The 15,404-nt window shown below is 38.9% G+C and overlaps 1 protein-coding gene across 1 annotated transcript; it reads left to right on the top strand.

Annotated features, from left to right (window-relative positions):
- Nucleotides 1-6: 6 nt before the first annotated feature.
- Nucleotides 7-7,514, top strand: LOC108894373 (mast/stem cell growth factor receptor Kit-like). Its single transcript, XM_018693005.2, is given in 8 exon segments — nucleotides 7-94; nucleotides 185-315; nucleotides 727-849; nucleotides 2,371-2,404; nucleotides 2,407-2,481; nucleotides 2,581-2,680; nucleotides 3,011-3,116; nucleotides 4,865-7,514. Coding segments are annotated over 8 exon segments (828 nt in total). The 5' UTR covers nucleotides 7-18; the 3' UTR covers nucleotides 5,048-7,514.
- The last annotated feature ends 7,890 nt before the right edge of the window (nucleotides 7,515-15,404 follow it).

Below are 15,404 nucleotides of genomic sequence, written 5' to 3'. Positions count from 1 at the left end.
GACAGCTTGAATGGCTACATGACCATGAGGCCTTCTGTTGCTGGCAACCCTCCCTTCAGCTCGTCCTCTGAGAAGAGACGCTCACTACGCAAAGGCAGCAAGCCAGCCATTCATCAAATTTCTCAGTTGAGGTAATTCTTATCCAGTTTCAGAAAAATAATCTTAATTCTTCTTGTCCTCTCAGGTGGCTCCTATGTTGAAACAGATGCAGAGAGTGAGATGTTTGACGAGGATGGTCTGTCTCTGGACACAGAAGACCTTCTCAGTTTCTCATACCAAGTGGCTAAAGGCATGGAGTTCTTAGCCTCCAAAAATGTGAGCATAAATTTCATTGTGCAGATTTCATAATAACAACTGTCATACTTGATTTCTGGATAATACTCTGACTTCTCTGATGAATTTTTATAGATGATATCTGACTTTTTAAAAAAAAAAAAAAAAAAAGCAGCACATGTATCAAATTTCCACAGGTAGTAAAGGGATCTAAAATTCCTGTTGGAGCATGTTGCTGAAAATTTATTAGATGTGCAGGCAAAGATACAGTGGCCAGTGTATGTGTCATATATCAGTGTCAGCGGTGGTGTGTTACAGATTCAAGTGCTGGAACTTCAGTAGCAAAATGCATTAGAAAAGTACTTCATTCTTGACTAATGTTAAATTATTGATTGGTCATGTATATAACATGTATCATCATGTATTAAAGGAAGTGGTTCATTTGTTTTCCAGTGTATTCACAGAGACCTGGCAGCCAGAAATATCCTCCTGACTCAAGGAAGAGTGGCAAAGATCTGTGATTTTGGCCTGGCCCGGGACATCACCACAGACTCCAACTATGTAGTCAAAGGAAATGTAAGTCTGTACCAACTGTGTGACACTTGGGAATTTGAGACAGCAGCTAGATACATCCAGTGGTGGGCATCATAAAAGTCCTTCTTCAACATATCTGCTTTTGAACTCTAAAATCAATTTGTTAAGTAATAAATCTGTGTGTTGGTGGTTGGTCCATCATGTATTTACTTGTACAGGTAACGTCTGAGCAAACTTCCTCCTGGGATTCCAATTCACTAGAAAGATAATTTTAGCTGCATATGTGTTTAGTCAAACAAGTCCAGTTGCCCTTGACTTACTACTTCTGGAAAAATATCTAGCTAACGTTACTTTTGCTAGGGTCCTGGTTCCTCAAGCTCAATAGGTTATAATGTAAAGTGAAGATTTACACATGACTAAGTTAAAACAAGTCACCACACAAACTAGTTCTTATGTAGAGATAAGTAGTTATTAAAAATATTTACATCTACCAGTGCCAGGTGTAACCATTGCACTGCAACTGACCCAACCAGCAACTGGCAAAGCTAAAGTTAATGCAAAGTGTGCTAACTAACTAAAGAGTAAAAGAGGCAATATGGAATATGGTTGATACATGTGACATGACGCTTGATTGTTGTCTATTCATTGTCCCACTCACTCTAAGCTGTACAGTACTAAATGTGCTAATAAATAAATAACAGATTAAACAAAGTGATGCCTATCTATATAGGTTTGGCACTCAAATTTAATAAATCATTTACCCTGCCAAACCTGTTATTTTTCCTAGTTATGTTATATTTCATGATGCTTAACCAAAGACTTGATTAGTTAAGAAATTTCATAAGTGTAAGTTTTAATTGTATCATTTGATTTAGTGAATCACTAGTTTGAAACTAGCTGCCAGTTACCAAAAAGATTACACACAAACCTTGTATAGATTTTCAAAAAGCTGGTGCAATCTAGTCCAGAGTTGTGAAAGTACCTCTAGCTCACATAGCAAAACCAAAACCAGCATTTAATGCACTGTATATTTGCTTTAGGACCCATAGGTCTTTTAATGTAACCGCAGACTTACCTGCAAGATGAACTTGATTTTGTGTACAATGTAGCTTACCAGAGAGCTAGTTCATTTATCATTATGAGTTTTCTGAATACCTCTAAAATTTACATTGTCCAAGACCTCCTCTCACAAAATGAAGCAATAATTTCCTATAATAACTACTGTCTGACCTGCTTGATTGCGACAAATATACTACTTAGCTGAAATCATTAGTCTCAAGACAAAGTGTAGTACACTGTTGTTTTGGTTCATGGCAGCCAGTTATTGCCAGCCAAATGAATAGGTAGAACCCTCTTTACGTGTGTGACAGCTGATGAGCTGACTATGATCTATGACATCCAAGCTCTGTGTGTTTTCAGGGCCTCAGGGTTGCTGTTGTTCATACCTGACTTTTGGTATAGTCTGTTCATTTAACAGTCCTCAGTTACAAATTTTCCTCCATCTGACTCCAATCACAAACAAAAATTTGAATGACTTCATCTCACTGAGTGCTTCTCTTCCAGGCACGTCTGCCAGTGAAATGGATGTCTCCAGAAAGTATTTTGAGTGCGTGTACACATTTGAAAGTGATGTATGGTCCTATGGCATCTTGCTTTGGGAAATCTTCTCATTAGGTATGTCTATCCATCCATTGTGTGTCAGTGTTTGTCTGTCTAGCTATCTGTGTATTTTCAGAAGTGCCTAATGTAACCAAATCTCTCTGCTAAATGTAGGAAACAGTCCTTATCCTGGTATGCCTGTGGATGCCAAGTTCTACAAACTGATAAAGGAAGGATACAGAATGGACGCTCCAGAGTTTGCACCCAGTGAAATGTGAGTTGTTGTTGAAGTGAAATATGAGTGTCTGTGTGTGTGTGTGTAAAAGGTGTTGAAGTGAAATGCAAGTGTTCGTAAAATGGTCATAGGAGAGATGACGTGGTTGGATAGATGGAGGTGGTGAGACTATGAAAGAATGCAAATGTTGAGTATTTGAAAAGAAGCCTGTTCTCATCCTGTTGCATTTGGCTTTTCACAAGCATAACTAAAACTGGGGACATTTTAAAATTCTTAGGGTGGAACTGAGAAGTGAAAACAATAAAAAGAAAAGAGGATGTAATAACCGTAGACAAATAAAAGTTTGTGTGTTCGTATGCTGCTGTGCAGGTATCAGATTATGAGGTCCTGCTGGGATGCTGACCCCTTCAACAGACCCCCCTTCAGGAAGGTCGTGGAAAGGATTGAACAACAGCTGTCAGATGCCACAAAGCATGTAGGTTGCTTCACTTTGATTGTTTACTTTCACCATGCAAGGTTCAAAATTACATTCCTTAAAAAAAGAATGTCCTTAGAAGGCTTCAAAGGCCAACATTATAAAGTAGTGAAATAGATACAACTTCGGCATCCTAAAAATGGTAAAACCTGATGTGACATGGCTCGTGTAATACTTAATTATATATATTATATTAATATTAATATATTAATATAAGAACCTTTTAGCCTCCACAAATAACAAAAACAGAAAACATATTGGGCGCCATGAACCTTAGCATTGTTTTGAATGCTAAATGCTGAACCAAGGCTAATGGACACTGGGCTTATTTCACTCTCAAAACGTCTCAAAACTTTCTTTATCTTCTTTTATTTTCTGATGAAAATTTTTCTCTGAGTAGATCATGACTGAGGCAAACATGGTGGTGGGATTGTGTGTGATTGCTGTATAACAGCTTTTACAGTCACCTCCAAGTGTGCACATATAATTCAGCTGAAGGTCTGGGGCCTCTCACAGCATGAGGAGATGTGTTTGAACTCTCAGCTCATCTGATTCATTCACCCTACATACCAGGGCCTCTATTTCTTTCTTGACAGTCCTTACATCCCAACAGCTTTGCAAGACCTTCAGGACATGAGCTTTAAAGGGATAGCTTTTTGGAAAAATGTTGGGAAATGTGCTTATTATCTTTCTTGCTGAGATTAAAACCAGGAGATAGTTATCTTAGCTTGACATAAACACTATAAATGGAGAAACAGCTAACCTGGCTCAAAGGTTAATTGACATGTTACATCTTGTTCGTTTAATCCGTACAAAAAGTGAAACTAGAATTACCACCTTCTTGTTGTATGCCAACTGACCCAGCTGAAATTAATTAGTTAATTCTTGAGTTATGGCCAAAAAAGTGTTTCCAAAAAGCTTTGACTTTTGACCACAAAAATCTTTGAGTCCAAGTGAACATTTGTGCCAAATTGGAAGAAATTCCATCAAGACACTATTGAGATAGTGCATTCATGAGAATGAGAAGGATGGACAGACTAATAAGTTGTTCTTTTATGGAGCATTATGTGCTTGACTATTTCTGAACCACAACTTGTTTTTCACTTCAATTTTTGAGATATACTGTGTTATAATGAGCTTTAGAGGTGCTGGTAGGCCAATTATTTTTTTGCTTTCTGCCCCAGGGGGAAGGGCAATATCAGTGTCTGTTGGTTGATGGATTTTGTTGTATTGTGTATTTAGTGCTAACAAACAGATTTCAGCATACTAACACACTAATCTAAAATGGTGATTATGGTAAACATTATACCTGCTAAACATCACTATGTTAGCATTTGGTCAAAGCACTTCTGTGCCTAAGTGCAGTCTCAGCCAACTGCTAGCATGGCTCTAGACTTAGTGTTGTTTCACTTTAGACAGAGACTAGTTGTTTCCCCCTGCTTCCAGTCTTTATGCTAAGCTAAGCTAACTGTCTCATGGTTCCACCTTCATAATTTAAGTGGTTGGAAGCTCATCTCACACTCAGTGAAGTGAAGTGAAGTATTTCTCACAAAATGTGACACTAAAGTTTATCCACATGATGTAATGATACATCACACAAACACCAAAGATAGACAAATTGTGCAGGTGAGATGAATACTGAAATTTCTGTGATGTTTGAAATTGCAGAACTGAAACAGTAAACAGTATCAGCCCTCACAAACTATGTTCCCTCTGTCCTCTCTCTCTTTATTCTTCCATATCTTCAGATTTATCTGAACTTCAGCTTCAGGCTTCCTGTGACACCCAGAGCCAGGGAGGAGCCCAGTTCTCAGAGCACAGCATTACACCGTCTCAACTCAGCAGGCACTAACAGCGCTCCAACCCAGCCCTTACTGATCCAGCACGAGGTCTTCCTGGAGGGGACAACCCTCACAGCCCAACGGGTGTAAGGACCCACCCAACCTGTCTGGCTGCCTCATAAAGTGCCTGTAATGTTCCGCCACAAATAACCCAACCACTACACCCGCCCACTGCCCCGGTACCAGCGGCACTTGTTGTCATGTGTTGCAGACGGAATGGTAATTGCCATCTATTACAAGAAAGAACAACAAAGGACGTATGGCTTTTATCATTGCTATCACTATTATTGCCTACTGATTAGAGGGAGGACAGTTGGACTAATGCTTCCCTGCTCACAGCAAATGTTGAGGTACCGGGGAGGGTGGAGGGACATCAGCCGTTACTCTAAAACTGTCATTAAGTACACTATTACACTGTTCTCTGTTTTGTTATTTTCCGTTTTTTCAGTCACATTTTTCCTACACATTTCATAAACATTGTTTTGTTGTTTTTTAGGCACTCCATATATAACTCTTACTTTCTATCAACTGGATTTATTTTCTTTTTACATTTTGTGTTTTGTTATTCTTTGTTGTTTTTCTGTCATGGAAATTTATGTAGCATTTTTATTTTTGGTTGGCTGTTGCAATTGTTGGAGGAAAAAAAAAAGCACTCGAGGCACTTGAACTTCACATCATTCAACACACCATGTAATGCAGCTTTTGTTTCTTTTTATTCCTTTATTGTCAGTATTATTTCCAACTGTTCAGATCTATGTTTGTGAGAAGGAAATACTTTTTGGGGGCCAATTTAAATTGAGATATCAAGACACTGGTATATAAGCTATTAGACAGCATGGTTGGTCATGCTTAGAGTCCATAAGTGCTTAAAGTCTTTTAGGAGATACATTTCTGCTCTTTTTATGATGGATGTTACCACCCACAGAGTAAAAAACTGTCTTTACTGAATCTGATTAACACATACTATGGATCAGCCCACAATTACTCTACACACAGTTGTCTTCAGAGATATGGTATAGACATGGTACGCTAGCTTTTCATTTATGTGCTTGTTGACTGTATATGTGTACATATCTGAAGGTAATGATAATGGTCATTGCTATAATATGATGAGATGGGAGGAGCTTAACAAAGGAGACACTCTGAAGCTCATAGCTCTTAGCATTAGTCTCAGCTTTGTTACATTGGCAGGTAAAGCAGGTGTATAGTTTCACTTTTTGACAGCTGGACTGCTGGAGAGTTCTCTTGTAAAGGTGTAAATAAGTGTTCAGGTTTATATGGTTCCCCTCCTGCCACATTCAGTGTATGATCTTTGTTTACAAGCACGAGACAGGTACTGCCATTCCTGAGATATGTTTTCGTTGCTTTTCACTCTCTTTCCCTTCACGAAGGACCGGGAAACGGGAACCTTTATGTTTTGGCTGACAGGCAGTTGGTGTGTTTTTTGCTACTCCATGCTGCTGCTGCAGTTGTCTGTTGTGTAGTATATATCATGGTCAAGTCAGCGTGACACTCGTATGTATGAAATGCCATGAAGTGGACTGCAGTATTCCCTAAGGTGACAAGTCAGAGGAAAACGGAGGGTCTTCAAGGCTCTTTGTTCAGATGTCGACACTGGGTGCAGAGTTCAGTTTCAGTGTGTTGGTCATCTCATTGTTCTCCGGCCAGTAGCTGGTTTCCCAGCAGTCCTTCTCTTCTTTGTATCCAGCTGTTTCCTCCATCAGAAGTGGGACTTTCAGCACCTCTCAGCCAGTAGTCTGTATCAGTCCAGACCATTATGATTCCCCTCTTCTTCACTGGTGGATGTTGTTGTGAAGAGCACCAGGAAAGTGTCCTGTTTGTGTGTATGAACGTGTGTGTGTGTGTGTGAGAGAGAGAGAGTGGGTTCACGTCTGCTTGTCTTTGTGTGCATGTCGGTATGAATGCTGAATTAAAAGATTTACTGTTAAGAGGTGCCACTACTAAATATTCATCAAGTCATTTAGGCTATTAAAACCCCACAGTCTTACTGCTCTGTCTTTTTGTAAATATAAATGTGCGTATATTGTAAAATAATGTTGACGCTTTTGAAGATGTTTATCTTAATGAAGACGTGGTACATTGATGCAGAATTTTATTGTGCTGTATTTTCTTATGTGTGCACAGATTTCCAACTGTAGATTCAACTGGAAAAGCTGCTTGTATCTCTGTCACCATGGAAACTTAAAAAGGAGGAGATTCGCTTTGGCAAATGTTTTAATTTTGGCTAATTCATCATTTCAACCAGTCATGCCAGTTCACTTGGAATCTGCCACAGAAACACTGCTCTTAACGGTCATATCTGATCACCAATATTAATGGCAATATCAGTAAAAATGAAAATACTAACTAGAACTAGGAAGGAGATATAATAGAGGAATAATAGAGATTATTTTTCATCTCATTGCTCCCCTCAGAATTTTCCCGCATTTTGCTATATATTTATTAAAGGCTTTAGTGTTACAGTGTAAAAATTTGATGTGTTGCTATTACATGTGTCAATGTAAATAAAATTGTGTATTATAAATTCCCAGTTAAATTTTTGTCGTCCCTTCTTATGTCCTTACTCCTAGACATGCATCACGCTCTACACACTGCCGTTCTGTGCAGCCTTGCTCATTTGAAATCTCTCAAATTCTGCATGGTAATGCATGGAAATCTTTTCATGGCTGACATATGATAATCACATTTCAAGTCCAGTGCCAGCCATCTGTGTGTGTGAATGCTCATAGCAGGTCATCCCCCGCGGCTGTTGTCACAAGTGATTCACCATCTCGACTTCACTGTGAAATGGAGGCAAGCTGGATCTCAGGTTTGCCACATGCTACAAAATACAGTAATGGATGATACGTTATCTGATTTCTTAAGCCATTCTTCCTGCTCTACTCTAAATCCTTTGGCTCCAGCCCAGAAAGGGACATCTGGCCGTGAGGGGAAAGCCATGAGGAGGACAGCAGCGGTCAAAACAGACAGGCCCAGTGTACAAATTTGCGTGGGTAGAGTTCATTGTTTCAGGATCTAGCTGATAAGAGACAAGCAGGAAATCCCACCATTGAAGCAGAGTGGCTGAATGCAAATGTTTGTTAGTCAGACTCAAGGAAGTTTTACATGAAAAAAGAGGAAGGCTGAGATGAATATTTGTAGTATTAATTAGTACAAAATACATACTCAACAAAACTCTCACAATCTAAAATGTTACTTGTATTTTAATGTCAGTGAATTATACATATATGTATAAATTCAGTATGTTGTGTATCAACCTGCCTTTAGAGTTGGCTAGCAGGAGGGCTATAATAAACTTCTTAATGATGCTTTCCCAAGGAACAGAGTTAGTTGCTTCTTTAATCCTCACATGTGAATAAGATATGAGATCTGTCAGCCCCTCGTCCCAACCACTTTTCCTCAAAACAGCAGTACATGATCACATTGCCTTGCCTCCAGGTTTCCTCAAGGGCTAACAGGCATGAACTGTGCTGATTTTTCAAATTATCATGAGAATGAAAATGTTCTCATCGAAGCAAGCACACCAGACCCTTATTAAATATATATTGTAGGTTTTTCTTTTTTTCTTAATGGACTACATTAGAGTCATCATTCATCTCTTGACAATCGTCCCATCTCTCTTTCCCTCCAAGAGTTACAAAAATTGGAACGTGATGTGGCTTCAAAAGAGTGGACTCATTTGAATTCTGTTAAACAGAATATATATCTATATACTGTATATATACTGTATATATAAACTAAGTAATAACATGTGTATGTAATCCCTGTGTATTTTGTGTAACAGGTCCCCTGTCAATATGCGGTGGCGTGGATTGCTCAACTTACTGTGGTTCCTCACCATGGTTGTAAATTTGATAAGCATGTCAGTCTCCTTCCGACACAGTTTGTGGTAAATCTGGCAGTTTAATATGAAAAAACTATTGTGTATTTTTAAGCTTAAAGTAAGAAATAAACAGACAGAATGGTGCACTGTGGCCAGTACAAAGATTAAAGGCTGTTTCTGTGGACAGGAGCATGACTCTTTCTGGTTTACTACTATTTTTCCTTTTTAGATTTCCCAAAATTAAAATATTGCAACAAATACCCAGAAACAAAATTGCCTTCAGCTTCTGTTTAGTTGTTAAATCACAAATTTATTCAGAGAAAAGAAACATTTCACAGTATAACTCCAGGGCCTCTAATACATGACCTTAATTGGCCACGTCACAGCATCATGTGATGCTTCATGCCTAACCATGTGATGCTTCAGCTCCATTTGTTTTCACTGAGCTACTATGTGAAGGAGATAGGATCAAGTCTTAAGTTAGAAAAAAATGGTTGTTCTGATGTACATCAGAGCACATTCCCATACCCACTAGCCTCCCAAAACTTTGCTGAGCTGAATGCTAGCATTGTTACAGAACATGTCCTGTATTAACATGCTGTCAGTTCAGGTCACTTCTTGGAGAATTTTTAATGTAATTTATCTCAGAAATAATACATTTTACAAGAACAGCACAAACAAGATAACTTTTTTTTGGGGGGGGGCACATTTTTAGCAGTTAAACGACATGTTGGGGTGAGAAAAGAGGACAACATGGGTGTCACATATGGTTTACTTTTCAGGTCACCACCACTTCCCATATTTGCACAAGCTGCTCAGGAAACATACACCCCAGTGTGCACCCTGACAGAGTGGAGGATGGGTGCCACTGTGGCCAGAGGCTCTGAGATACACAAACCACAGAGGGAGCAGGCAGAGATGGTTTGGTGAGGATGAGTACTGTGTGTGTGTGTTAGTTTGTGTGTTAGTGTGCAGAGGGCTGGTAAGGGCGTTAGTGTGTTTGTGGGTATGGGTGTTGAGGGGCAACTTTTTATCTAAGGTACACTGCACTTCCTCGTGTGTTAAGAGTGAACCTTCTGTTCCCAGCACTGTGTCAGGTCAGTAACAGGCTACATTCAGTCCCAGGCAGGCAGGGCTCAGGACCCCAGCAGATGGCTGCCATGACTGTTGTAAACACAAAAACACTGAGGAAACTCAATAGATAAACAGCTACTTCATACACTGTTTGATTTGTAACATTTTATAGAGTTTTCTCACGGCATGTTATGACAACATAGACACTGTTTTGTTTGGTTAAACTGGCTCTTTGAATGTTCTGCAAATTTAAGGTTAAAGATATAATGGGAAATACACTTATTTGTTTTTGGTAGTTGGATAAGGAGATCAATGTCACTCTCACATCTGTTCAATATGAAGTTAGAGTGAGGAGGAGGTAAGCTTAATTTAGCATTAAGACTGGAAGCAACCCTAAACCAAAGGTGAAAACAAAATCCGCCTACAAGCACCTCTAAAGCTCGCTAGTTAACATGGTATATGTTGTTGTTTAATCGGTACAAAACCTAAGGTGTAAAAAAGACAAGTTGTGGTTTTATGCTGGGATATGTATCTTATTATTTCACCGTGACATCCTAGAACCGTGTTTTCAGTGTGAGGCTAGCTGGTTCTTGCTTCTAGTATAAGATGACTATCTCCTGGTTCCAGCCTCACATTGAAAGGAATAGTTAAAGTTACTAGTTCCTATATGGCTTAATCATTTACATGTTATATTTTGTTGGTTTAATCTGTTCAAAGAATGAGATGTCTCACTGGTTCCAGCCAAGAAATAGTCTGGCACCTAACCCTCATAAAACTACACTGTGCAATTTTTACACTGGTAGTGCTGAAAGGTGGATTTTTTTCAACCATTGGACCAAGACACACTGGCAGATGACTGACAACTCTGTATACATAACCCGTTGTTCACTCACATAATCTCTTGAAGACAAAAATGGAAAACATTTTTAGTTGCTTGTGTTCTTGAATTTCTGACATGATGGGATCTGCCATCACTAGAATCAAGGACATTAATCATAAAGTCAGACAAAGTTGCTAACTGTTTTATCACTGTCTTTGTTTAGCATGTTAGCATGCAAATAATAGTTCAAATTGTAAAACAACTGAGCAACTTGAAATTTGAAATTGCTTGTGTTCTTGAATTTCTGACATGATGGGATCTGCCATCACTAGAATCAAGGACATTAATCATAAAGTCAGACAAAGTTGCTAACTGTTTTATCACTGTCTTTGTTTAGCATGTTAGCATGCAAATAATAGTTCAAATTGTAAAACAACTGAGCAACTTGAAATTTTGGGTGAAAAGTCAGGAAATGAATGTGTGTACCAAATTTCATGATGATCCAGCCAACAATTGTTGCAATGTTTCTCTCAAAACCAAAAACAACCTGACAGATCGCCAAGAGGGTTCACCAAAGTCAGTAGGGTTCATTCATTGGGCACAGTGAATGTCTGTAAAAAAAATCAAATGGCAATCCATCAAACAATTGTTAAGATATTTCAGTTGGGGTCAAAGTGGTGTACCAACAGACATTGCTATCCATAGAGCCATGACAGTAACATGGCTAAAACTACAAATATACTGTATACTCTATAACATATAAAAATATTTACAAAAAAGCTGTATTAATCTTGAAGGCTATTATGAAATATCTGACCAGTCTTATGAGGAGTGAAAGTGTATAAAATGTATTTATATTTATGGTAAGGAAGCCTCTACCTCTTACCTCAGAGGTGACTAGAGATGTCAACGTCCTTGTGCAGCTCAGGTAATCATTAATCCATTCCCTGTTCACCTCAGGCTTGATGCCACATTGTTTGTGTCAACACACAACCATTCACTGTGGCAACCTAACTGTCTTTATTTATTTCTGTATGTGAGCCAGTCATTTGGAAAATGGATTACAGGATCACTTCAAAGCTGCAGTGAATATTTAGATGACAGCTGTTAGTTAACTTTTGCTGATTTTTATTTCTGACAGTTCCCACGCCCAACGTGAGTCACAGATAAAGATTAGTCATACAGTCTACCTTTAGGATGCCAATAAACCCTGTTCTGTTATCCCACTTGAAAGAATTATGTGCTCTATAGGGTAACTTTAATATTATTTAATTGTAAAACTCCTATAGGTAATTGTGGCACAGAATAAGTGATCTTTTGTGTATTTGGTACCTTATTAAGTGTACCATCTCCACAAAAGTTTTAGCTGTTCAATAGGGTAATTTTCTTCTGTGAAACATTTTTCCGACCCTTTCTGTGTGCCGGAACATTCCACTGGGCAAGAGGATATCACCTGTCCGCTCATCAAATATTTAACTGATGCTGCTAGGCTGACAAAAGCAAGGTATTGAGTTCATTTTAATCTCCAATTTCTTTGGCTCTGGCGCATTGATCATGACGTTTACTCAAGAGTTATCTGTGCCAAATACGCCATTCATTCCATTTCAAACTATTGTCCTCGCCGCTGTTATCTCAGCCTTGGACTTGGGAGACATAGTGTATTCTCGTGCTGCAATTAAACCAACTTGATCACATAACTTGCACAATGTGCTTCCTTACCAGTGATAAATTTTATACACTTAATTGCTCTCTGTGCTGGAAAGTCAAATAGCCTTCCTTATCACAGAGAGAATATACATTTCATGTTTATTTAGAAGCTCAACTGTCACATTTTCCACACCAGCTCACCTCTCCTCTTTCATTTCAGTTGTGCAATTATGATTCTTGATCCAATGATTACTTCACCTTGAGTATCCCTTGTTTACATACATAATTCTTGGACAACTGGATTTTGTTCTTAGCCATTGGAAATCCAATGAATTGTAAACAGCAATGAAGATATATCACCAAAAACTCTTTTAGCTGTGACGAATGTGGTTCATTTGTCTGTCTTGTTGTTGCATGAATGTTGGCTCTCTGACTCTGTATTTGTTTAACTTTTTTCCTTTCTGCTTAGGATCTGGAGGGTAGGACTGTCTGTGAATGTCCTACATTTGATTTAAGGTGTTGTAAAACATGTATTATATGTACATACTCTATAATGGCATATGTTGCAGTAACTCAGGTGATGAGTGCACTGGACTGTGGAATTTCAAGCAAGCTGCTTCTCATGCTCCCTCAGCCCCCTCACATATGGTGTTAATGAGCGTGGAAATCTTAATCAGGAAACCAGGGTGTTAAGGCTTTTGGTTAGATGACACTCCTGAGCTTCAAACTTTACTCAATAATAAACTTATGAAGTTATTTTGTGAAATCAATCCTGTTTCTGGTGCAACTGCCCTGTGGTCTGGTTTGGTTGAGCCTTGTCTTCTCTTCTCTAGCAGGTACAGACAGTTGGTGGGTGGGGTTGTCCCATTGGGCTGACTGGGAAAGCCTGGACCCAGGACCTACGCCTACTCAATTAAACTTACGCCTCGACTGGTCAGTTCTAGACCCAGAAGTCCTTATTTTAGTATCTGGAGGATGCCCATTCATTATCTGTTCAGGTTGTGGCACTCAAGGACACTCCACCCCACTATGCCCCAATGCTGCATTCAGATGTCCTCATCTGTCATCATCTGTGTTCAACCTGCATGCACCTAAACCTCGTCATTTGTCCAAACCTTTGCCTTCACCTGCTCAACTTGGCCACCATGGCCATCAGTTGTTCAGAAAATTCATTGTTTATCCTTATTAAATAGAGTTTAAGTGCTTGTGAATTTCTCTGTCCTGATTTAATTGCAATTACCTTCCTGGTATGTGATGTCATACATGTATAACAGACAAATATGCCCAAGTCTCTGGGGGAATTCTATTTGTTTTGTTTCACAGGTGATGAGCACATCATTCTTCACTTAAGCACATAATGCTGAAGCAGATATAGCTATTTGCAGAGGTTCAAGGCCTGAGGCGTTTTCTCTTGCTCCAATGCTGTATGATAAGTGGATGTTGACAGATTTTTGTTATCCCAGGTCCTATTTCAAACACCCCTCATTTATTTTTTTTGTAATCCAAATCCGATACTGTGGTTTTGATTTGTGTGAGTTCTGCTGAAATACAGAACAATAGTGAACAGTTTTCCTACATGACGTACAAGTGCAGACATGCCTGGTGAGAAATATTAAGCCTTGGGCTAGTCTGTAGGTGATGTTGCTGTTATTGAATACATACTTGCAGAGAAAGTAAAGCAGGGAAACTATGCAGGCTAATGTATAGCATGTTATTTGACAGCAACACAACACCCTGGATTAACACCTTTATGGAACAAGGAACCTGATTTCAAGATATTCCATCTTGCTTCAATAAAACAGAATTACTTTACCCCTGAAAATCCTCCTTAGATGGCTTATATCCAATACCACACTCACTGTCCAATCATTACAATGGGATTTGGGATGAGCCTCAACTAAAACTCAGTGCCCAGTTCAAACTGAGGAAATGATTATCAGACAAATGTGAGGGAGAACTGTAACTATTTAATCTGCTGATTTATGTCATATCTTCAGGATCTATAGTCACACCCTTTTTTTGTTTCCTAGGAATTTTGTCACCTGCACATGATTTGAGGTTAGACGTGAATGTTTTTTTTATTATTATTATTATTACTTTGTGGTGCTATTGTAAGTGGACTGTTGGTAGTATTATGTTTAATATCCCTGAAGGCAAACAACCCGTGGGATACTCATTGATCTTTTAGGGATCTGAGTAGGGTTAAAGCTGTCTGAAATTCCACAGGGTGTCTGGAGGTCACCGACCAGAAAATGCAGCTCCCTACTTAATGTTTTAAATTGGACTCTGTTTACTTGATTTACCTTGACTTTCGTTTAATTATGTAAAATTAGATTTTGGAAAATACAAAATAACAAATTTTATATCAAGTTTACAATTCAATAGTCATTCATTTTCTCTTATACACATACCACTCCCTTGCTGCATATTTTGGGGCCTAACCAGTAACTTGGTGATTCCTGTCAAATAGGGGAAAATCTGGATTTCACTTTTGCAGCTCTCCCACTGACCATGTTGTACACAATGTCTTTATCTCTTCACCTTGTATAGTGCGCACCAAACATCCTGTTTCTGCATTCATTATTTTGAGTGAGGATATCAGTCTTCCTTCCCCTCCAATCTGAGTCGTTTACAGCTAAATAAACATCCATACACACACATAGGCTCACTCTCTCTCTCTCTCTGTCTTACATCCTCAGTCTTTCAGATAGCAGTGTATCTGATCCACTCTTGTTCAGCTGGTCGGTAAATCATTGTCCCATTTAAGATGAAATAGAGCAATCTAAACCACGCCAGAGAACATGGCAAGTGTTTTGCTTTCAGTTTTCATTATGAAGTAAAGGTTGATTGCACAGTGTAATGGCTGTTGAATAACAGCAACATCAGCATTTTGACTGGTTCCCTTTAAGCCTTGCTTTCACTGAGCAATTCTGTCTGTCACTGGGTACAAAGTCCCTGGAAAATAAAGACTTGATTTACATCACAAAGGAAGTCTGCCATTGCACAACCAAATCAGGAAGAGGATAGTGTTTCCCAGCAGCTATTGAGGTTTCGACCAGGTA

The sequence above is a fragment of the Lates calcarifer genome, unplaced genomic scaffold (assembly GCF_001640805.2).
Source record: "Lates calcarifer isolate ASB-BC8 unplaced genomic scaffold, TLL_Latcal_v3 _unitig_319_quiver_2489, whole genome shotgun sequence".
NCBI lineage: Eukaryota > Metazoa > Chordata > Actinopteri > Centropomidae > Lates > Lates calcarifer.
Note: the sequence above shows the minus strand (reverse complement) of the source record. Positions and strands in the feature narration are given on the sequence as shown.